Source organism: Rhinatrema bivittatum, chromosome 8 (genome assembly GCF_901001135.1).
Source record: "Rhinatrema bivittatum chromosome 8, aRhiBiv1.1, whole genome shotgun sequence".
NCBI classification, from domain to species: domain Eukaryota; kingdom Metazoa; phylum Chordata; class Amphibia; order Gymnophiona; family Rhinatrematidae; genus Rhinatrema; species Rhinatrema bivittatum.
In genome coordinates, this window is record NC_042622.1 from 4,798,092 (window position 1) to 4,820,451 (window position 22,360).

General features: G+C 48.8%; 1 protein-coding gene across 4 annotated transcripts in view; it reads left to right on the top strand.

Moving 5' to 3' along the window:
- RAD21L1 (RAD21 cohesin complex component like 1) overlaps nt 1–22,360 on the top strand; it is a 775,557-nt gene that overhangs the window by 486,456 nt on the left and 266,741 nt on the right. For all 4 annotated transcript variants that reach the window (XM_029611932.1, XM_029611931.1, XM_029611933.1 and 1 more), the window contains exon 9: nt 6,481–6,710. In XM_029611932.1, the coding sequence (XP_029467792.1) occupies nt 6,481–6,710 (230 nt within the window). The remainder of the gene's footprint in view (nt 1–6,480; nt 6,711–22,360) is intronic.

Below are 22,360 nucleotides of genomic sequence, written 5' to 3' on the forward strand. Positions count from 1 at the left end.
GTTTTCGGCGGGTAGTGCGGCCAGGAGGGCCCCCCCGCGGCACTTGGAACTTCATCCGGCGGGCAGTGCAGGCCGACCGGGCCCCCCCGCGGCGCCGTTTTTCGCGCTCTCGCGGCCCCCCCGAGGCTTAAGGTTTTAATTGAGGCTGTTCTTCGCTGCCGTTTCTGCTGCCACGCGCTCCCGATGCCGCGGCCGTCGCGCTGCTCAGCCTGCAGGGACGCTCGGTGCCTTCCCGGGGGGAGGGCACCTCGCAGTCCCTCGCTGATTTTGCCTTCCTTTCCAGTTTGCCCGGGCAGCGTGGGCCGGCCCCTCCCCCATTCCTGGCGGGAACGGCGGCCATCTTACACACACAGCGCCCTGAGGGGACTCAGGGAGCGCTGGAGGATAGGGAGGCGGTTGCGGCTTCTCCACCGACCCTGGTACCAGAACCGGGTCCGCCAGGGCAGGATACCACGGCCTCTCCTTCGTCCGGAGCCCCCTCGGGCAGGCCGGGGTTTTCCCCGGAATTTATTCTGCTTATGCATACGGCATATTTGCAGGGGCTGGACGCACCTGCGGGGCCTCCCCCGGCTACGGTTCCTCGGATGGCGACTGCTTCTCAGGCCCCCCCCCCCCTCTTGGTGGGCGTGGGGGCCCCCAACCCCCCCCCCCCGTCCGGGCCCGACCCCCCCCCGGGGCCGGGGGGAGCGGCGCCAGGCCTGGCGGCTTCTGAACCTGATGTTACGGCCATGGACCTGGCGGACTCCACGCCGGAGGGGAATGATCCGCGCACGCTTCGCCTCTTCCGGAGGGAAGAGCTAGACGACCTTATCCCACTGATTATCCAGGAGCTGGATCTGGGTCCGCCGCCGGACCCGCCCGCGCCTGTAGCTCCTGAGGTCGTCACCTCGGCAAAGAAGGGGGATCCGGTCCTGGCGGCTCTTCGGCCGAGGGCCCGGGCTTTCCCATCCACTAATCTTTCCTCCAGCTTCTCGCTAGGGAATGGGACGCTCTGGAGGCTTCCTTGAAGGTCGGACGGCCCATGGAAAAGTTGTAGCCACTGCCGGACGTTTCCTGGATCTCATTAAGGTACTAAAGGTGGCCTCCGCGGTGTCGGCGGTCACGAAGAGGACGACGATCGTGCGGCCCTGCGGGATGCGCGAAATCGCAAGTTGGACGTTTTCCTCAAAAGGCTCTTCGAGGTCTCCACGCTGGGTATGCAAGCAGTGATGTGCAGTTCCCTTGCCCAGCGGGCAAGCCTCCTCTGGGTGCAGCAACTCCTCCCTTCCCAGGCCCTTCCTCCCGGGGAGGCCGCCCCGGCGGTTAGGCTGGAAGCCGCGGTGTCGTACGGGGCGGATGCCTCGTACGACCTGTTTCGGGTGCTGGCACGTTCCATGGTTTCGGTGGTTTGCTGTGGCTTCGCAACTGGGCGGCGGATACGTCCTCCAAGTCAAGTCTGGGCTCCCTGCCTGTCAGGGGTAAGCTCCTCTTTGGGGAGGATTTGGATCAGATCATCAAGTCCCGGGGGGGGAAATGCGGTTCATCGTCTGCCAGAGGACAGATACCGGTCTTCTAGGGCGTTTTCTTCGTCCCGGACCAGAGCCAGGGCTCAACGACGCTACAGGAACTACAGTCCGGCGGGCTCCAGGCCCTCCGCCCCCAGGTCTCAGCCCTGGTCGCGCTCCTTTCGCGGGCGCCGGCCCGCCCGCTCCAGCCCCGGAATGGGACATCCCTCTCCCAAGTCCTCACAAGGTTGTCAGGCTCGCCCACTCCGCCGTTCCCAGACTTGGGGGTCGGCTGGCGTTGTTCGACAAGGAGTGGGCGCACATCTCCGCATACCAGTGGGTCCTGGACACCATAGGACGCGGCTACGCTTTGGAGTTTGTCCGCGCTCCGCAGGGACGGTTCATCTTCTCCCCCTGCGGATCGGGTCCCAAGCGATGGGCGGTGCAGTTAACGCTGGACAGGCGTCAGGAGATAGGTGCTATTGCGCCCGTGCCCTTCGGAGAGGTGGACTTGGGCCATGATTCCATTTACTTTGTGGTGCCAAAGAAGGACGGTTCCTACCGGCCCATCCTGGATCTCAAGGACGTCAACGAGTCCCCGGTTCCGCATGGAAACACTGCGGTCTGTGATCGCGGCGGTGCATCGGGGGGAGTTCCTAGCCTCCTTGGATCTGACGGAGGCCTACCTGCGCATTCCCATTCACCGGGAACATCAGCGTCCTCTCAGGTTCAAGATTCTGGCCAGCATTTCCAATTCATGGCCCTCCCGTTCGGGTTGGCGACAGCTCCGCGCACTTTTACCAAGATCATGGTAGTGGTGGCGGCTGCCCTTCGGAAGGAGGGCATTCTAGTCCATCCTTATCTGGACGATTGGCTCGTTCGAGCGAAGTCTTTCGACCTCGGACAGGCAGCGGTGGCCAGGGTAGTACAGTTCCTGCAGTTCCTGGGAGGGGTGGTGAATGTCTCCAAGAGCTCCCTCCTCGCAGCGCTTGGATTTTTTGGGGACGACCTACGCGCCTCCTACCTCTACAGAGAGCTCTTCTCTCCTGTTGGAAACCGCTCTCGCAGGACTACCAGATACTTCCCCCTCTGCCACAAGCGGCCAGGAACAGTCTGAGCTGGTGGTTGGATCCGGCGAATCGGGCTCGCGGCGTGTCCCTCGATCTCCCAAATTGGGTGGTAGTTACCACCGGCGCCAGTCTCGGCGGCTGGGGAGCAGTGTGCGACCGCAGCTCCACGCAGGGGACGTGGTCCGAGGTGGAGTCGATATGGTCCATCAATCGTCTGGAGACCTGAGCGGTCAGACTAGCTCTGCGACACTTCCTGCCACTTCTTCGGCACTGGGAGGCCAGGATATTCTCGGACATCGCAACCACCGTGGCATATATCAACCGACAAGGAGGCACTCGCAACCCACCGGTCGCGCTCGAGGCAGCGATGTTGATGCTGTGGGCAGTGCGGCATCTGGTCCGCCTGGCGGTCTCGCACTTCGCAGGGGTAGGCAACGTCCAGGCGGATTTCCTCGGTCATCAACTACTGGATCCCGGGGAATGGTCACTATCCGATGAGGCGTTGCAACTGCTTGTCCATCGGTGGGGGACCCCCCCCACCTGGGTCTGATGGCGTCCGCGCACAACGCCAAGGCTCCCAATTTCCATCGTGGCCACTGGTGGGCAGAACACTCCGCAGAATAGAGGCTCATCAGGGGACTGTGGTTTTCGTCGCACCAGAATGGCCCAGGCATCCCTGGTTTGTGGACCTGCTACAGCTGGTCCTCGAGGGACCCATACGACTAGGGCGTCTCTCCCGCCTCTTGCATCAGGGTCCGGTATTTTTCGAGCAGGCAGACTTCTTCTGTCTGGTGGCTTGGCTATTGAGAGGCGCCACCTCCGGCGCCGAGGCTACCAGGAGGCGGTAGTGTCCACCCTGTTGAGTTCGCGAAAGACGTCGACGTTGGTAGCCTATGTTCAAGTCTGGAAGGTGTTCGAGGCGTGGTGTTCCAGCCAGAACACGGGACCAACTAAGGCTTCTGTTCCTCACATCCTTCAATTGCTACATGCGGGGGTGGACAAGGGGCTCGCCTATAATTCCCTACGGGTCCAGGTGGCCGCCCTTGGGTCGCTATTGCGCGATGGGGGTTCTCTGCTGCAGCCCCCGGACATCGTTCGTTTCCTCAAGGGTGTTCCACATCTGCGGCCTCCGTTGCGAGATCTTTGGCCCTCCTGGAGTCTCCACCTCGAGCCACTGAGGAGTGCAACGCTTAAGGATCTCACCCTTAAGGCAGTGTTTTCTGATGGCTATCTGTTCCGCTCGTCGCTTATCGGAACTGTAGGCACTCTCGTGTAGAGAACCTTAGAGAACCTTATCTGCGTTTCTCCGACTTTGGAGTTTTCCTCCGCACCGTCCCATCATTTCTCCCGAAGGTGGTGTCTGCGTTTCATGGGAATCAGACGGTGGAACTGCCGTCCTTCTCGTCTTTCGAGCCGAAGTCTCTACGACTCTTGGATGTCAAGCGCGCTCTGCGTCTCTATCTGGAAGCTGCGAATGATTTCTGGACGTCTGACCATCTCTTCGTCCTTTGGTCTGGCCCCAAGAAGGGGTCCCGGGCCTCCAAGACGACGATTGCCGGATGGCTGAAGGCTGGCATTTCGGCTTCCTACATTGGGGTGGGGCGGTCTCCCCCACCCGGCATTTTCGCGCACTCTACGCGTTCTCAGGCGGCCGCCTGGGCGGCGGCTCGCTCAGTTTCTTCTCAAGAAATCTGTAGAGCAGCCACCTGGAAATCGTTACATACGTTCTCGAGGCACTATCGCCTATCTCTCGCCTCTCCAGTCTCTGGGCATTTTGGCGAGCAGGTTCTCCGAGCAGGCCTCGCAGGACCCCACCCGATTTAGGGAAGCTTGGGTACATCCCACTGTCTGGACTGATCCAGGTACGTACAGGGAAAAGAAAATTATTATTTACCTGCTAATTTTCGTTCCTGTAGTACCATGGATCAGTCCAGACGCCCACCGCGTCTGGGTTCTCTGCCTGCTCGGCTCCTTTTTCTGTGGCTGTCCTTTCTAATGTCTTCAGCTTTTACTGCTTCTCGCAGTTCCCCACAGGTTGTCTTACTGTGTAGGTTGTCTTCCTGTGTTTCTAAAGCTTCCTACCCGTTGGTAGGGTCTTTGCAGTTCTAGTTGGTATAGTTGCACGGCTTCGTTGCCGGTTCCTTTTCTACTTGATCCATTAAGGGGTTCGGTTTTTCTACTCGGGCTTTGATATACTCGATACTGAACTCCTGCAGAGGGGGTAGTGCTATATAGGGTGACGCCCCCTCAAAGCTTGTGCTGACTCCATCTGCTGGATTGGGGACATAACCACTGTCTGGACTGATCCATGGTACTACAGGAACGAAAATTAGCAGGTAAATAATAATTTTCTTTTCTTCATGAACAGTAGGACAAACTAGCCACACAATCCTTCCTGCCTTCCCATATAGTTAAAGATTAGTTACATGAGGGACTGAGGGGTTTTCGGAGCATGCGCAGGAACTACTGCGCATGCTCAGAAAGATTTTTTTTATTCTTTCTGGGCTCTGAAAATGCATGATGCGATCAGTGCTGTGCAGTAACATCACCCAGTTCTATGGCTAGTTTATGCTACTGTCCATGGAGAACACCTGTTACAGATAAGTAACTGCTATTGCTACTGCAACCCTCAGCTTGGGAGTCCCCACTTGTGTGGCTGGATTCATCCTGTTTGTCCATGGAGAAAGCAAAGTTGCTTGCCAGTAACAGGTGTTCTTCATGAACAGTAGGACAAACTAGCCACACAATCCTTCCTGCCTTCCCATATAGTTAAAGATTAGTTACATGAGGGACTGAGGGGTTTCGGAGCATGCGCAGGAACTACTGCGCATGCTCAGAAAGATTTTTTTTATTCTTTCTGGGCTCTGAAAATGCATGATGCGATCAGTGCTGTGCAGTAACATCATCCAGTTCTATGGCTAGTTTATGCTACTGTCCATGGAGAACACCTGTTACAGATAAGTAACTGCTATTGCTACTACTGTTTATCATTTCTAGACAATGCATGCTGTACAGAATCACATATGGGGAGGAGTGGCTGTGTATGTGGGTAAGGAGATATGGTTGTGAGGGTGTGTGTGTGTTGGAGGGAGATACTGCAGGGGTTGTGTGCCTGGGATGTATTTGGACGTGTGGGAGATGTGTTTGGGGTACACGGGGTGTGGGGAGGTAGATGGGTAGGTGGGTGTGGGGAGATTGATGTGGGGCAGGGTATGTTTAGGTGGGTAGGGGCTGTATGGTTGTGGCAGGTAGGGGCATGTGTGTGTGAAATGAGAAATATGGGGAAGGTTTATTTGAAAGGGCATTCTAGTGCCATCCTTCGCTGCTATTTCAATTATTTTTCCCTGTCTCTATCTGCCTGTGTTGCTAAAAGGTGAAGTGTGTATGTATGTGGGAGAGGGGAGGTATTTTCAGAATGGAACATTGCTCAACATTCTGTAGCTTTTAACATTTTCTCATAGAAATCAATGGGAATATTTTTGGAGGCCTAATTCTTTGAAAATACTGTCCCAAGTTTCTGGTTTTCAAACTTGCAGTATCTGCTATTTTCATATTTTCTTTCTTCATGCCAGATTTGGTGAACTTCTGTTCCTTTTTTTGGAGTATTATTGTGCCTACGAACAGATGGATGGATAGACAGATGGACATTGATCTATTTTATATAATTCTTTCCAACATTCTATATGTTGGAAAGCATAAAAAGGAAGATCTTAATGGCTTTTCTTTTTTCAACTGCTGGCTGCATTTTCCTTAAAAAAGTGTGCTGATATGGCTGTGTAGACTGTGTAGTAGCTGTTGATTCTCTACCTTTGACTGTTATTTTATTTTGTTGAATGGATGGTTCATGAGCACTTGCTCTTTTAGATATAATTAGCTTCTGGTACAGTATGTACCCTTTCTTGATCTGTAATGCTTTTTATGTTTAGCTAACACAGAGAAAAAGAGAAATAAAAGGAAGAGGAAGTTGCTTGTTGATGTGGAGAAGGAGCTTAGCAGCAGTGCTATCCGGAACCAGCTAACTAATTTTCTGGACACCATTAGCACAGTGGACATTGCTCCCCCATCCAGGAAGCTGATGATGTGGAAGGAAACAGGAGGAGTGGAGAACCTTTTGTCCAATCCCTCTCACTGTCTCATTAACATGAAACTTCAAAGGGTAATGGTGTTTCATTTTGTTTTTATATACTCTGATGAGAGCTCACATTGTTTGATCATTTGATATCATCAGTATTCTAGAATATTATATTCATTGATAACAGGATATGCTTTGTATCTCAATCTTTCATGAGGTTAGATCACTGTTTACATGGCTCGCAGTCCAAAGCTTTGCAGGCAAACATTCTGGGTTTCACTACACAATTCTTTTATCTATCAAAACTCATTATAAAAACAGTGTTTGATATAATATGCAAATATTTCATCAATAAATGCTTTATTTCTTTGATAATGTGAATCACCGAGTCATGCTGATGATGATGTCATCCCATGGTGCTGATTATGGAATGCATTTTCAGATCTTTCTAGGAAAAACCCGAAGGTTGCTTTGGACATGTGTGATAGTACTTACATCCCAACAGTTGTGCAGTGGGCCTCAGTTTATCGTTCTCTGCTGCTATCAATCATCCAGTTTATCGTTTTCTGCTGTGGTAGTTTGTCCTGCTGTGTTTACGCTTCAGAGAAAACATGTGCCTTTATTCTTTTAAGCACAAAGGAAGAGCAGAATCTGGGGGTGATTATATGTGATGATCTTGAGGTGGCCAAACAGGTGGATAAAGTGACGGTAAAAGCTAGAAAGATGCTTGGCTGTATAGGGAGAGGAATGGTCAGCAGAAAAAGGGAGGTGATGCTGCCCCTATATAGATCCCTAGGGAGACCTCACTTGGAATTCTGTATACAATTGTGGAGACTGCATCTTTAAAAGGATATAAACAGGATGGAGTTGGTCCAGAGAGTGGCTACTAAACTGGTCAGCAGTCTTCATTCTAAAGCATATGGGGAAAGATCTAAACATCTATACCCTGGAGGAAAGGCGAGTTAGGGGAGATATGATAGAAACATTCAAATATCTTAAAGTTTTCCATGCACAGGATGCTAGCCTCTTTCAACAAAAAGGAGGTTCTAGAACGAGGGGCTCATGCGATGAGGTTGAAAAGGGGGTAGACTCAGTAATAATCTTAGGAAATATTTCTTTACAGAGAGGGTGATGGATACATGGAATAGACTCCCAGTGCAGGTGGTGGGGACAGAAACAGTATCTGAATTCAAGAAAGCATGGGATAAATACAGGGGATCTCTAAGAAGGTGATGGGAATTATAATACTAAATTAATTGGATGGATGGGCAAAATAGATGTGCCATATGTTTTTTTTCTGCCATCATGTTTCTATGTTGTTTTCTTTGCATCTTATTTACTTTAGTTAGGTTCTTCATTGACTTTAAAAGTTTTCCTTTAATTTTCATGTGCCTGTTAGCAGGTCCATTTTTCTGTATGGCTTCTAATAAAGCTCTTGGTTGCATTTTTTTCCTCCCTTTTCTTCATAGGGTTTTCTTCTCCTTTTGATTTCACATCATCAGTTTTTTTTTTATGATGGCAGAAAGGAGTACCAGCGACAGAAATAAGTGCCCAAACTACAAGCAAAAGAATGTTCATAACTGGACATCATAAATCCAGTTATAAGTGTCTGAGCAAGAATCATGATGTATCTCTTTGCAGTATATTCTCTAGTATGTTGCTGAGGATCATCAAAATCTGCAAGCTGAAATTATGGTCACATCCTGAAGAAAAGAGGGTAGCAGTTTTACTCCATCTACTTCATGGTTCACAAGAAAACTGGAGGATATAATCCCACCTAACGACCTTGAACAAATTTCTCATCATGGAAAAGTTCAAGATGCTTACCTTTGGCACTTAATACTCCTTCTAAACAAAGGAGACTGGCTATGTTCTCTGGATTTGATAGAAGTCTGTAGTCACAAAGAGATAATTTCTGTGGCATTTACATTTATTAAAAAAATTATTAGTTGCTTAACACAGTCAAGGCCTAAGCGGCATACAAACTACAACATCCATAAAATATATGTTGCAAAACCTTCCCTAGTACAAAAGACATTAAATGCTAGACGTAATAAACAAACAGATCAAATACAGAAGAAAAACATATATTTATTTAGCAGTCCTGAGACCAAGCCTTATTCAGTTGGGGGGGGGGGGAACACACCACAAATTAATCAATAATAAGCCTTTGGGAAAAGGAAGGTTTTGAGAAGATCTCTAAAGGTTTTAAGATGAATAGTTCTCACAGGACAAGCAGGATGGTAGTCCTCACATATGGGTGACATCATCAGGATGGAGCCCTCACGGAACACTTTGTCAAAGTTTCTAGAACTTCGACTTGGCACACTGAGCATGCCCAGCATGCTACCTAACCTTGCATCCAGCAGGGGTCCCCCTTCAGTCTCTTTTTTTCTGCGCTGCAGTAGCCACGTGGTATGAGGATTTCTCACAACTATTCCTGACAGGACTTTTCCTCAAGGAATTTTTTCAAAAAATGTATCAAAATTCACCCCATCCAAGGTCCCCCTTTCGACTATCGATACCCGCAGATGTAAGGTAAGGCTTTACCTCGTTTTCATCTCAATGCTGGGGAAAGACCGGGCCGAGCACCGTGGTGACCGTCCGCCACCGACACCATCCAGCACATCGGTGCTATCCTTCTCAATGCTGGACAATGCTCGGGCCGAGCAACATCACCACTGCCATCGGCACTGTTGCGCACAGTTTTGGCAGTCCTTGGTGCTCCAGAAATACCGGAACGAGTTCCGAAGAATTCTGCACTGGCATCATGAGACATCGAGCCGCTGCGACGAGGGCTGGGTTCACGAGCTCGTTAATCGGCTCCCCTGTTCCCGAGGCATGCCCCACCGACATCGGTGGGGGATTGTGGCCCTCCACAAAATACTACCGTGGTTGAGCCAGCCACGCTCAGCCTGTCTCCTCTATACCTGTGCCACCATACCAGGCATCAGAGTTGAGACGGACGTCTACTCCCTCAATGACTCCTCGAATCCATGGAGCAGGCAATCTTCACCGATTCGTCCTTCGGTGATCCACATCGGATGGTAAGTACCCGCTTCTGCGGCATTCCATTAAGATGTGTTCTCTATTTCGAGCCACATGGTTCAAAAAGTTCTAGGTCATGTACCTTCCAAGAACCGTATTAGTGTCACATATCGCTATGCCAGCTATGTCAGCCACAATACCAAGAGAACCTCTTTTTGATATCTTTGGGATTGCATCAGGGCTTCCTCCCTTTTTCAGCAACTAGGCTCTGTACTGATTAATGCTCTGGCTTCTGGTTCCTGTTTCAGAACCAAGTTCCAGGTGCATTCACTGATCTGCTAAACACGAGATCCAGCAAATACTGCCTCAAGTGCTAGTCCACCTCGAAGCCTGACGACAGGTATCGGTGTCTCCTTGTACAGCACACAGAAATGTGGGTAAGACTTTACCGCTCATGCTCCCGTGGGAGGTTACATGATATCCAGATTACATTAGCCCCTCCAATTGGACACCTCCTGGTCTCCCAACTGGCCAGATATCAGAGCACCCACCCCACCTTGTACCAAACGTCCGGTACACTCCCCCAGATGCTACAAAGCGCAGAGGGGGGATGTGGGGGGTTGGGGAGTTTTAATTACACTATTATTTCTTTCAACAGAAAGTAGTTACTCTCCGCCCATCCTGGACCTCAGAAATACCAACTTTCTTCAGAAGGCTCAGGTAAAATGGTATCTCTCGTTACCATGCTTCCATATCGCAGTAAGTACATTACCTCTATTCTCACAGGACAAGCAGGATGGTTGTCCTCATAAATGGGTGACATCGAGGATGGAGCCCACCACGGAAAACTTCTGTCAAAGTTTAAACAGAACTTTGACTGGCCCCTACTGGGCATGCCCAGCAAGGCACTGACCCTGCAGCCAGCAGGGGTCTCCCTTCAGTCTTCTTTTTTCCGCGCAGCAGTTGCCACGCGGTGAAAGGAGCTCTCTTACCACGTTCCTGACAGGAATTCGGTATTTTTCTTTCCGAAGAAAATTTGCCCCTCAGGGGTCTCCCTTCGACAAATTTTTATCACCTCCGCGGAAACCGGTAAGTTTTTTGCCTTTTTTCTTCGACTACCGTCGAATTTGGCCCTCGAGGCCTGTTGGCAATTACCGAGCCCGCGACTAAATTTGGCCTTAAGCCATGGCGACGGGGTTCTGTCGATGCCCGGATTGTACCCGGACTATGTCAATCACAGACCCCCATAGGGTTTGTGTTTGGGTAGTGAGCATGATGTCCTGACTTGCACCAAATGTGCCCTAATGACACCTAAGGGTCGCAAAGCCAGGATGGAGAAGATGGGGCTCCTCTTCCATGCACCCACCCCAACGCCATCGATAGCATCGACGTCATCGGAACCGGCACCGTCGAAGTTGCACCACCATCGTCAACCCTCCGGTGACCGTCCACCATCGATGACTTCTCGGCCGTCGACTCCTGTCCCCTCCCCGGATGGGCGAGGAGACCGGAAGGACAAGCATCGCCATTGACGGCACAAGTCTCGGCCTGTCGAGGATCCACAGTCATCGACCTCTGAACAAGCCGAGCCACCGACTAAGAGGCCTCGTTCAGACTTGGCACCGTCCACGTCTCGTTCGCAGGCATCGAGGAAACCCTCACCCTCTCGGGGTGTGGGAGCCGTGATCCCACCGGTTACGGTGGTCCCTCCGGCTCTGCCTCAGCCTCCCTCTCCCGTCGAGCCGGGTATTGTTACCCCTGGTCTCCGGGCAGAACTGGACCGGCTGGTCCAGGAGGCCATCGAGAAAGCGATGCAAAGATTCCAACCTCCATTGGCACCGTCTCCGGCACCGATTCCGGCACCGCCACCGGCATCGACCCCGGCACCGACTCCGCCACCGAGGAAGGAACCGACCACCGAACCTTTGGTGGAAGCTCTGGCACCGCTACTACAACGTATGGAGGCACTTGTACATGCCCTCCCATCGATAATTCCAGTAGCACCGACAGCGCCATCGTCTCCGACTGGATTTTCATCGGCGGGAGAAACACCGTTCCTGATTCCCCCTTCCGGGGTGGTCCCATCGGTGCCTTCTCGTATATCTCCACCGATTTATCCTTTGGCTCCATCGGTTCCAAGACCGGCACCGACTCCATCGGCAGCACCGAAACCCTCGATGCCGTTCCCAGTACCGATTGTACCACCGGTTCCTCCAAGGTTTCCTTCGATGCCTTCGGATCCTCAACCAGGTCCATCGGGGCTTCAACCCCCAAGTGATCCCTATGATACCTGGGGTGATGATACATCTTCTGACACAGATTTACCATCACCGCCTTCTCCTACAGAGAGTAGAAAAAGATCTCCTCCAGAGGATCTCTCCTTTATTAATTTTGTAAAGGAGATGTCCGAAATTGTACCTTTTCAGCTGCAATCTGAGACCGATGACAGACACCAGATGATGGAACTGCTTCAATTTTTGGACGCTCCAAAAATCATCGCTTCCATCCCCATTCACCAGGTGTTTCTCGATCTCTTAAAGAAAAACTGGGAATCTCCTTCATCTGTATCACCAGTTAACAAGAAGGCTGACTCCACATACCTCGTCCAGTCAGCACCAGGCTTTCAAAAGCCTCAACTGGATCATCGCTCTGTTGTGGTGGAGTCCGCACAAAGAAAAGCCAAGCGTCTCAAGCCACACTCCTCCACTCCGCCGGTCAAGGACAATAAATTCCTAGACAGTGTGGGACGGAAAGTGTACCATGGAGCTATGCTGATTTCTCGCATAGCCTCATATCAACTCTACATGACGCAATATAACAGAGCCATCCTTAAACAGATGCAAGATTTGCTGACACATTACCTGACCAATACCAGCCACAGCTTCAGGCCCTTCTTAACAAAGGGTTTGAAGCGGGGAAGCACGAGATCAGAACGGCTTATGACATCTTCGATGCCTCCACAAAGGTTTCAGCTACTGCCATCTCGGCCAGACGTTGGGCTTGGTTAAAGTCATCCAACCTTCGCCCAGAGGTCCAGGATCGTTTAGCGGATTTACCCTGCTTAGGGGACAATTTGTTTGGAGAACAAATTCAGCAAATAGTAGCTGAATTGAAAGATCACCACGAGACGTTGAAACAACTTTCTTCTGTTCCGTCTGAGGTTTCCTCCAAACAACCACTTAAGAAGGACTCTAAGAAGTCGTTCTTTCGGCCACGCCGTTACTACCCTCCATCGGCCAGGCCTCGTCCAGCTCGATCCTCTACTAGGCCTCAGCCGCGTCAGCCTAGGAAACAAAGGCCTACTGTAGCCCCTCCTCCTGGGCCTGCGGTTGGCCTTTGACTCCCCTGTAGGGAACACATGCCAAACCCCTCTTCCAGACATTCCTGTAGGAGGTCGACTGTACCATTTTCTACAACCTTGGTTGCAGATCACCTCAGATCAGTGGGTGCTAACAATTATCGCACAGGGTTACCACCTCAACTTCATAACTCTTCCGGCAGACTCCCCGCCTCTTCAAGCGTGGAGTCTATCCACCCATTTGGCTCAATTACAACAGGAAGAGTCTCTTCTTCTGCAATCAAATGCTATAGAACCCGTTCCTCCCTCTCAACGAGGCAAGGGATTCTATTCCAGATACTTCCTAATACCAAAGAAATCAGGGGGACTACGTCCCATTTTGGACCTTCGAGCCCTCAACAAATACCTTCAAAAAGAGAAGTTCAAAATGGTAACCCTAGGCGCGCTGCTCCCTCTGCTACAAAGAGGGGATTGGCTGTGCTCTCTCGACCTCAAGGACGCTTATACCCACATTGCGATCACACAATCCCATCGCAAATATCTGCGGTTTCTCGTAGGCCACGACCATTATCAATACCGTGTCCTACCTTTCGGTCTGGCTTCTGCCCCACGAGTCTTTACCAAATGTCTCGTAGTGGTAGCAGCATTCTTAAGGAAGGAAGGTGTCCACGTCTACCCCTACCTGGACGATTGGCTAATCAGGGCCTCCACCCAACAGATAGCTCAATCCTCCCTAAAATTGACAATTCAAACACTCCTTTCCTTAGGGTTTCTTGTCAATTACGAGAAATCTTGCTTAGTCCCGTCTCAACCTTATTCTTCATTGGAGCAGACTTGGGCACCTTACAGGCAAAGGCTTACCTTCCTCTTCAGAGGGTCCACACCCTAATGTCCCTGGCTCGCCAGCTCCAGTCTCAGAACACTGCCACGGCTCGCCAGTTCCTCATTCTCCTAGGACACATGGCATCCTCGGTTCAAGTCACTCCCATGACCCGACTAGCCATGAGAGTAACACAATGGACTCTACGACACCAATGGATTCAAGCTTTTCAGCCTCTGTCCTCCATAGTCACAGTCACACAAGCGCTGCGCCTATCCTTAACCTGGTGGACGACTCAGGTCAACCTCCTTCAGGGCTTACCTTTTCTTCCACCGGATCCGCAAGTAATCCTAACCACCGACGCTTCTCACATCGGTTGGGGAGCCCATGTGGACGACTTTCAAACCCAAGGGTTATGGTCCAAAGAGGAAGCCGAACACCAGATCAATTTCCTGGAACTTCGAGCAATCCGCTATGCGCTCCGCACTTTCAAAGATCATCTCTTTCATCAGATAATCTTAATCCAGACGGACAACCAAGTGGCCATGTGGCACATAAACAAGCAGGGAGGCACAGGCTCCTTCCTTCTGTGTCAGGAAGCTGCGCAGATCTGGGCGGAAGCCCTCTCCCACTCCATGTACCTCAGGGCCACTTACCTGCCGGGAGTAGACAATGTATTGGCAGACCAGCTGAGCCGTGTCTTCCACCCACACGAGTGGTCACTCGATCCTCTGGTAGCGACCTCTCTGTTTCACAAGTGGGGTTCTCCCCGCATAGACCTCTTTGCGTCCCCTCAGAACCACAAAGTGGACGATTACTGCTCTCTCATTCGGAGCCAGCACTCTCGGCCGAGAGATGCATTCTCCCTCAAGTGGACAACCGGTCTGCTCTATGCATTCCCTCCACTCCCTCTTGTGTCAAGGACTCTCGTGAAGCTACGCCAGGACGGAGGAACCATGATCCTGATAGCACCTTACTGGCCACGCCAAGTATGGTTTCCAATACTCCAGGATCTCTCCATCCGCAGGCACATTCCTCTGGGAAAGAACCCGCATCTGCTCACTCAAAACGACGGATGCCTCCTCCATCCCAACCTCCAAGCCTTGTCCCTGACGGCATGGATGTTGAAAGGTTAGTCCTTCAACCATTTAACCTTTCAGATTCCGTTTCTCGGGTCCTGATAGCTTCACGAAAGCCTTCCACAAGAAAGTCTTACTCATACAAATGGAAAAGGTACACATCATGGTGCACTTCTCAGTCCCTTGATCCCCTTTCCTGTCCAATCTCCAAATTCTTGGACTATTTATGGCATCTCTCTGAATCAGGTCTTAAAACCTCTTCTATCAGAATGCATGTCAGTGCGGTAGCCGCCTTCCATAAGGGTATTGGGGGTAATCCTATTTCAGTGCAACCCCTAGTAACACGCTTTCTTAAGGGCTTACTCCATCTAAAGCCACCCTTGCGTCCTCCGGCCCCATCCTGGGACCTTAACCTGGTTCTTGGTCGTCTAATGAAACCTCCTTTCGAACCTCTGCACTCCTGTGACTTGAAATATCTCACTTGGAAAGTGTTATTCCTTTTGGCTGTTACTTCAGCTCGCAGGGTTAGTGAATTACAGGCCCTAGTTACCTATCCGCCTTACACTAAGCTCCTGCAGGACCGGGCAGTACTCCGCACTCACCCTAAATTTTTACCTAAGGTAGTTTCGGAGTTTCATATCAATCAATCTATCGTACTACCTATCTTTTTTCCCAGGCCCCACTCAAACTCTGGAAAGCAGACCCTGCATACCCTAGACTGTAAACGGGCTCTAGCTTTTTACCTAGACCGTACAGTTTCCCACAGGAAGAGCACTCAATTATTCGTCTCTTTCCATCCTAATAAGTTGGGACAACCTGTGGGTAAGCAGGCTCTTTCTTCCTGGTTGGCGGACTGCATTTCTTTTTGCTATGAGCAAGCTGGCATTCCTTTTCAAGACCGTGTTAAAGCACACTCTGTGAGGGCCATGGCGACGTCAGTGGCACACCTTCGATCGGTGCCGCTTCCTGACATCTGCAAAGCTGCAACCTGGAGTTCTCTCCATACTTTTGCAGCCCATTATTGTTTGGACAAGGCTGGAAGACAGGACTCCATCTTCGGCCAGTCTGTCTTGCGTAACCTTTTTCCAACCTGATGTACCAACACCCTTCCACCTACCCGGTAGGGTGCGGATGCCCTTTCCCAAATTTCTCCTCAGTTGTTGTGCCTGCTGCACACCGTTGGGTACATTTGGTGCAGGTCGGGACATCCTCAGCTCGGTACTCACCCATTTGTGAGGACAACCATCCTGCTTGTCCTGTGAGAAAGCAAATGTTGCTTACCTGATGTAACAGGTGTTCTCACAGGACAGCAGGATGTTAGTCCTCACGAAACCCGCCCGCCTCCCCGCGGTGTTGGGTTCGTTTTATTTTTACTTTCTAGGCACTGCCTGTAGCTTTGAAAATCAGACTGAAGGGAGACCCCTGCTGGCTGCAGGGTCAGTGCCTTGCTGGGCATGCCCAGTAGGGGCCAGTCAAAGTTCTGTTTAAACTTTGACAGAAGTTTTCCGTGGTGGGCTCCATCCTCGATGTCACCCATTTGTGAGGACTAACATCCTGCTGTCCTGTGAGAACACCTGTTACATCAGGTAAGCAACATTTGCTATCTTTCTGTGTGCTTCATGGTGAGTCAACAATATTACAATCCCAAGCTCTGCCGGTTGCACCAGCTTCAGCAACTGGGGTATTCATTGAATCACTATCGGTGAATGCTGTTTCTCTGTGGAGATCAACATCATTCACGCTTTTCCTTGCATGGACAGCTGCATAACCACAGTCACTCCACGCAAGGAGCTCTCACTTCTTCATGACTCACTATACATTTACTAACTGGGATTACTGTCACTGCCATTCCATACCCAACTTCTTAGTGTTTGGGTAATTGCCAGGTTCTTGTGGCCTGGTTTTGGCCTCTGTTGGAAACAGGATGCTGGGCTTGATGGACCCCTGGTCTGACCCAGCATGGCAATTTCCTATGTTCTTATGTTCTGGACACCACAGTCATAATGACCTTCCTGTCCAGCATATGCGCAAACATTCTAATAAATTCTTTCATGTCCCTGAGCGCATTTTTCCATAACCTCAGCCCCTCAATTCTTCATTGTCAGGCCATGGGGGTTTTTCACTATGCACTTTCCTCATAGATCCAAAACTGCTATGGGTTAGATTCAGTGAAATTCCATTATCACTGGGTCTAAGCTGTTCAACCGCTTTCGTCCCTCATCCATATTGCAGATCTAGAACCAAAACCTAATCTGATTCTGCTCATGCTCGCATTTACTCAGGGTTGTAAAGTTTGGCCTAAAAGCTTCTCAACCCAATATGCATCTATTCCACTCCAGGCACAGTTTCACATGAACTTCCTGGAGCTTGTAGCCATGAGTTATACCCTTATGCCTTTCAATACTGCCTCTGCAACAAATCTTTGTGCATACAGACAGACAGCATAGGGACAATGTGCTTTCCAACACACAAGCACGCACAACCTCTTCGCTGCTCTGCAAGGAAGCTGCGCAGCTCTACCCTTGGCCCTTGCTCACTTCATGCATCCTCGGGCCACTTATCTAAGAGATTTACTGAACGCACTAGCAGATCTTCTCCATGTAGGTTTCCATCCTCTTGAATGGTCTCGGACTACATGCGTAGCGGGAAAAATCTTCTAACGCTGAGGTCAACCGAACTTGCCCGCTGCGTCCGAATCGAACCATACACTGCACAGATTCTACTCCCTACACATGTTTCAATGCGTTCCCATAGACGCCTTTCTTCCATCAAGGGCCTCTTAAATGTGTCTCTTCTGCTGCCTCTCATAGCCAGCACTCTTCTAATGTTGAACCGGGACAGGGTTCACTGTTCCTCAGACCCAAGTCCTGACCGAGACCAGTATGCTTCCCATACTTCTCAATCTATCACACCAGTAACCAATTTGCCTTCTCACAAATCACTCTCAAATCGTAGACTCACTTATGTTCTCAGGTACTGGTAGCGTCACAAAACTTTCCACACATAAATCCTACCATTCAAAATGGCATGATTTACCACAAGACGCATACAAAAGGGTATTACCCTTTTTCTTTTTCTACACCACTCTTTTTTTTCTTAATTCTTTATTTATAATTTTTCAAACATACAAACTCTATTAAATGTTTGCACACAGAAATATCATGAACTGGTGAAAAATACAAAACATATCATCAAATTTTTCATAGAAATTCAATGTTAACCATTCCAATCAACATATCAATCAAAATGGAGAGTGATCTGCCTAGGAACAGTAATCAACAGGGAGTTTAATCAAGAAAACTATTATATACTAAACACCATAGAGCCTGCATCCATTTCCAATTTGTTATTTGTTATTGATTAGGCACTGGGGATGAGGCTGGTAATTTACTCTGCTCAAGAACATTTTTTAACTGATCAGGTACAAAAAAGATATATAGATCTTCTTGTTTTTTAATAATACATTTGCATGGAAAACAAAGAGTAAATGAAAATCCCCTAGAAATAACCTCCTGGCGAAAAGTCAAAAAGGCTTTATGCCTGACCTGTGTAGATACAGCTAAGTCTGTATAAATCTTCACCATATTTTCTAAAAACTTGATGGGGTATTTGTTGAAATATCTTTTCATGATTAAGTTTATCTCTTCAGTTGAAGAAAACGTAACCAGCAAATTCCCCCAATCTATAATTTGGGCAGATGAATCTTCCAGGAAATTTGTAAGATTCCCTTGAAACATTTCAGGTCTATTTTCTATATGTCTGGGTTTAGGTAGGAAATAGCAATTTTGTACTACAGGTGAATCCTTAAGAATATAACCAAGTGCTTCCACAAGAAATTTTTTTACAGTAATTAATGGAACTTCCCCCACCATCCTAGGGAAGTTTAAAAATCTTAAAGTGTTTGGAATTATTCTCACGTGATTCCATTCACCTTGTTAATATCTCTCTATCCTTAACCACAGACATATTGAATTCTTGAATCTTTTTCTGATTTTCTTCCAAACTTTTAATTCTATCAGCCGATTCCTTAATCTGTTTTTGTGTATGCAAAAAATCTCACTGATTTCCAGCATTTAGAGTATCCACTTTTTCTTCGAGACCTTTTATATTTGATAGCTTACCTGCCATCATCTCCCATAATGTGTCTAATGTTACCACCGTTGGACAGGTTAGTGGCATCGATGTTGTTTTAATGGCTGAAAGATTTTCCTTCTCTTTAGAACAAGCTACTCCCAACTTCTCTCCTGTGCCCTCTAAAGGCAGCCCATTTGCATTGGAAGCATTTTCTTCTCCTGATCCTATTTTGCGGGTTAAAAAACTTCCCGCATCAGGGTCAGGACTGATGACTTCAGAAGATAGCCCCTCCAAATACTCATTAACCCTCTGTGCAGGTGGAAGTCCTACATTCGGACTTAAAGAAGCCTCTTCTGCTAGGCCAGGCAGTTCTCCCTGACTGCCTGGCACATCAGAGTCATTGAAACCTCTATTTTTAAATGCAGGAGAGACCATAAAGTGCATAATTTCTTGTTGAATAGGTGAAGGCAAAGAAAGGGGTGGGAAGATTCTCACCTTCCCCTTTCTTTTTGGAGGCATATTTTCAATTAAAAGCTAAATACCTATTCACAAGAAATTTTCACGTTAGCTCCTTCTATGCTACTAATAGTCACTAGGCAGAAGATGATACCAGAGAGAAGAAACAATGAATCTAGGTAATAATTAACTATTATGGAGAGAGAATAATTTTTAAGAAAAATAAATCTTACTTAAGAGTGCAGGCGACCTACAGCGATTCCCAGCAAAGCCCTTCAAACCACGCGCCCTTACGCGCACATGGCTTAAGCGGTGCGCCGGCGTCTGTTGCGCGCCGCAGCCTCGCAGATATTATAGGCTGGTTCCGCCTCGGGTCCGCCCTCTGACGTCACTCTCCCCGGCAGCCAGAGTTCTCCATCGGGGTAGGCTGCAAACTCACCCCCGGACTCAAAGGGCTGCTGGTATGAGGTAGGGAAGATGTTCTCAGCTCTTCACTCTCAGATGTAATGTTCAGCCTCGCAGATGTTATAGGCCGCTTCCGGGTTCCGCCTCGGGTCCGTCCTCTGACGTCACTCTCCCCGGCAGCCAGAGTTCTCCGTCGGGGTAGGCTGCAAACTCACCCCGGACTCAAACGGCTGCTGGTACGAGGTAGGGAAGATGTTCTCAGCTCTTCACTCTCTTCTACACCACTCTTTTCTCTTGCTCCCTCGGATTCTGCTCCCCAGACATCCTCCACATAGGTACACCTTTGTTCCAATTGGTGTATCGTTTGGGAATGGGGATACCCAATTTACGGTAAACCCCTTCTGAGTCAGCTTACCATGGATTATCCACTGATCAAGCCGCCTCTATTTTCACTAGTCACGGAATGGAACCTATATCTTATCCTTATAAGTCTCATACGTTCTATGTTCGAGCCTTTCCATTCCTGTCATTTCACAGTTTGACGTGGGAAATACTTTCCCTCATAAATGTCATTTTTGCCAACAGGGTCAGTGAGTTACACACTTTGTTACATACTCATCCGACCCTGCGTTCCTCCGACACTGAGTGGTTTTTACGCATTCATCTTCCTATCTTTCTTAAGGTAGATGTTGCATCTCACCTTACTCAGGATATACTCTGCCCATTTTTCCCAACACCTCTCTCTCACCAGAGCGAGAGGGTTTTTTCCACTTCTTGGACAGTAATAGTGCACTTGCATTCTATCTAGATCGCACTACAGTCCATAGGAATTCCACTTAACTCTTTCCTTCTGTGGCAATAGTCAAGCTGCGAGTTCCAGTGGGCAAACAGACCTATTCCTCCTAATTGAAGGTCTGTATCTCTTTTCTACCAACAAGCAGGCATTTCATTACAACACTGTGTGTAACCACACTCTGTTGCGTCCGTCCCAGCCTTAATAGCTTCCCCTCGGCCGCTGCTGCTTGTGCATATTTATCAGGCTGCAACCTGGAGTTCTCTCCATACCTTCGCAGCCCATTATTGCTTAGATACGACTAGCCGGCATGCTCCATGTTTGGCCAGTCCGTCTACTCTTATTCTTTTCGGTTTAACTACCCAACATCCTTCCACCAACCCGTTAAGGGTTTCAGGATGCCCTCCGTTCCAAATTCCACCCCCATCATTGCACCTTTCGCACGTCTTGGGTGCATTTGGTGCACTCTCGGGCATCCTCAGCTCAGTACTCACCCATATGTGAGGACTACCATCCTGCTTGTCCTGTGAGAAAGCAAGTGTTGTTTACCTGTAACCGGTGTTCTCACAGGACAGCAGGATGTTAGTCTTCACGAAACCCACCTGCCACCCCGCGGAGTTGGGTCTGTATACGTTTTTACTTTTATTTTAGTTTCGCTTGTGCTTTTAGCTATAAGACGAGGCTGAGGGAGACAACTGTGGCTCACAGGGATACTTGCAGGCTGAGCATGCTCAGTGCACTCAGTGTGCCAGTGTCAGTCAAAGCTTTGTAGAAACTTTGACAGAAAGGTTTTCCATACAGGGCTCCATCCTGTGATATCACCCATATGTGAGGACTAACATCCTGCTGTCCTGTGAGAACACCTGTTACAGGTAAGCAACTCTTGCTAAATTTTAACAAATAAATATGAAATTTCATTTTTTAGTTCCTTCAGAACCCTGGAGTACATTCCAACTGGTCCAGGTGATTTGCTACTCTTTAATTTGTTAGTCTGGCCTACTACATCTTCTAAATTCACAGTGCTTTGGTTCACTTCATCTGACTTATCACCCTTGAAAACCATCTCCGGAATCTGTATCTCCCCAACATCCTCATTAGTGAACACATAAGCAAAAAATTAATTTAGTCTTTCTGCAATGGTCTTATCTTCCCCAAGAGCCCCTTTAACCCCTCAGTCATCTAACCGTCCAAACGACTCCCTCACAGGTTTCCTGCTTTGGATATAGTTTTATTATGAGTTTTTGCCTCTAGAGCCAACTTCATTTCAAATTCTCTCTTAGCTTGTCTTATCAATTTTTACATTTAACTTGACAATGTTTATGCTTTTCCCTAATTTCCAATTTTTGAAGGATATTTTTTTGGCTAAAATATCCTCTTTGACCTCGCCTTTTAATGATGCCAGTAATTGTTTTCCCTTCCTTCCACCAATTTTAATGCATGGAATACATCTGGACTGCACTCCTAAGATTGTATTTTTAAACAATGTCCATACCTATTGTATACTTTTAACCTTTGTAGTGGCAGCTTTCAGTGTTTTTCTAACTATTTTCCCCATTTTATCAAAGTTTCCCTTGTGAAAATTTAGTGTTAGAGCTATAGATTTACATTTTGTCCCGCTTCCAGTCTTTAGTTAAAATATGATCATGTTATAATCACTATTGCAAAGTGAGCCCACCAGCATTACCTCTCTCACCAAATCCTGCATTCCACTAAGATTTATTTATTTATTTATTTATTTATCGAGTTTTATATACCGTTGTTCGGTTTCACCATCACAACGGTTTACAAAGTTTCAATGTTTAACAGTGTTTCAAAAAGGTT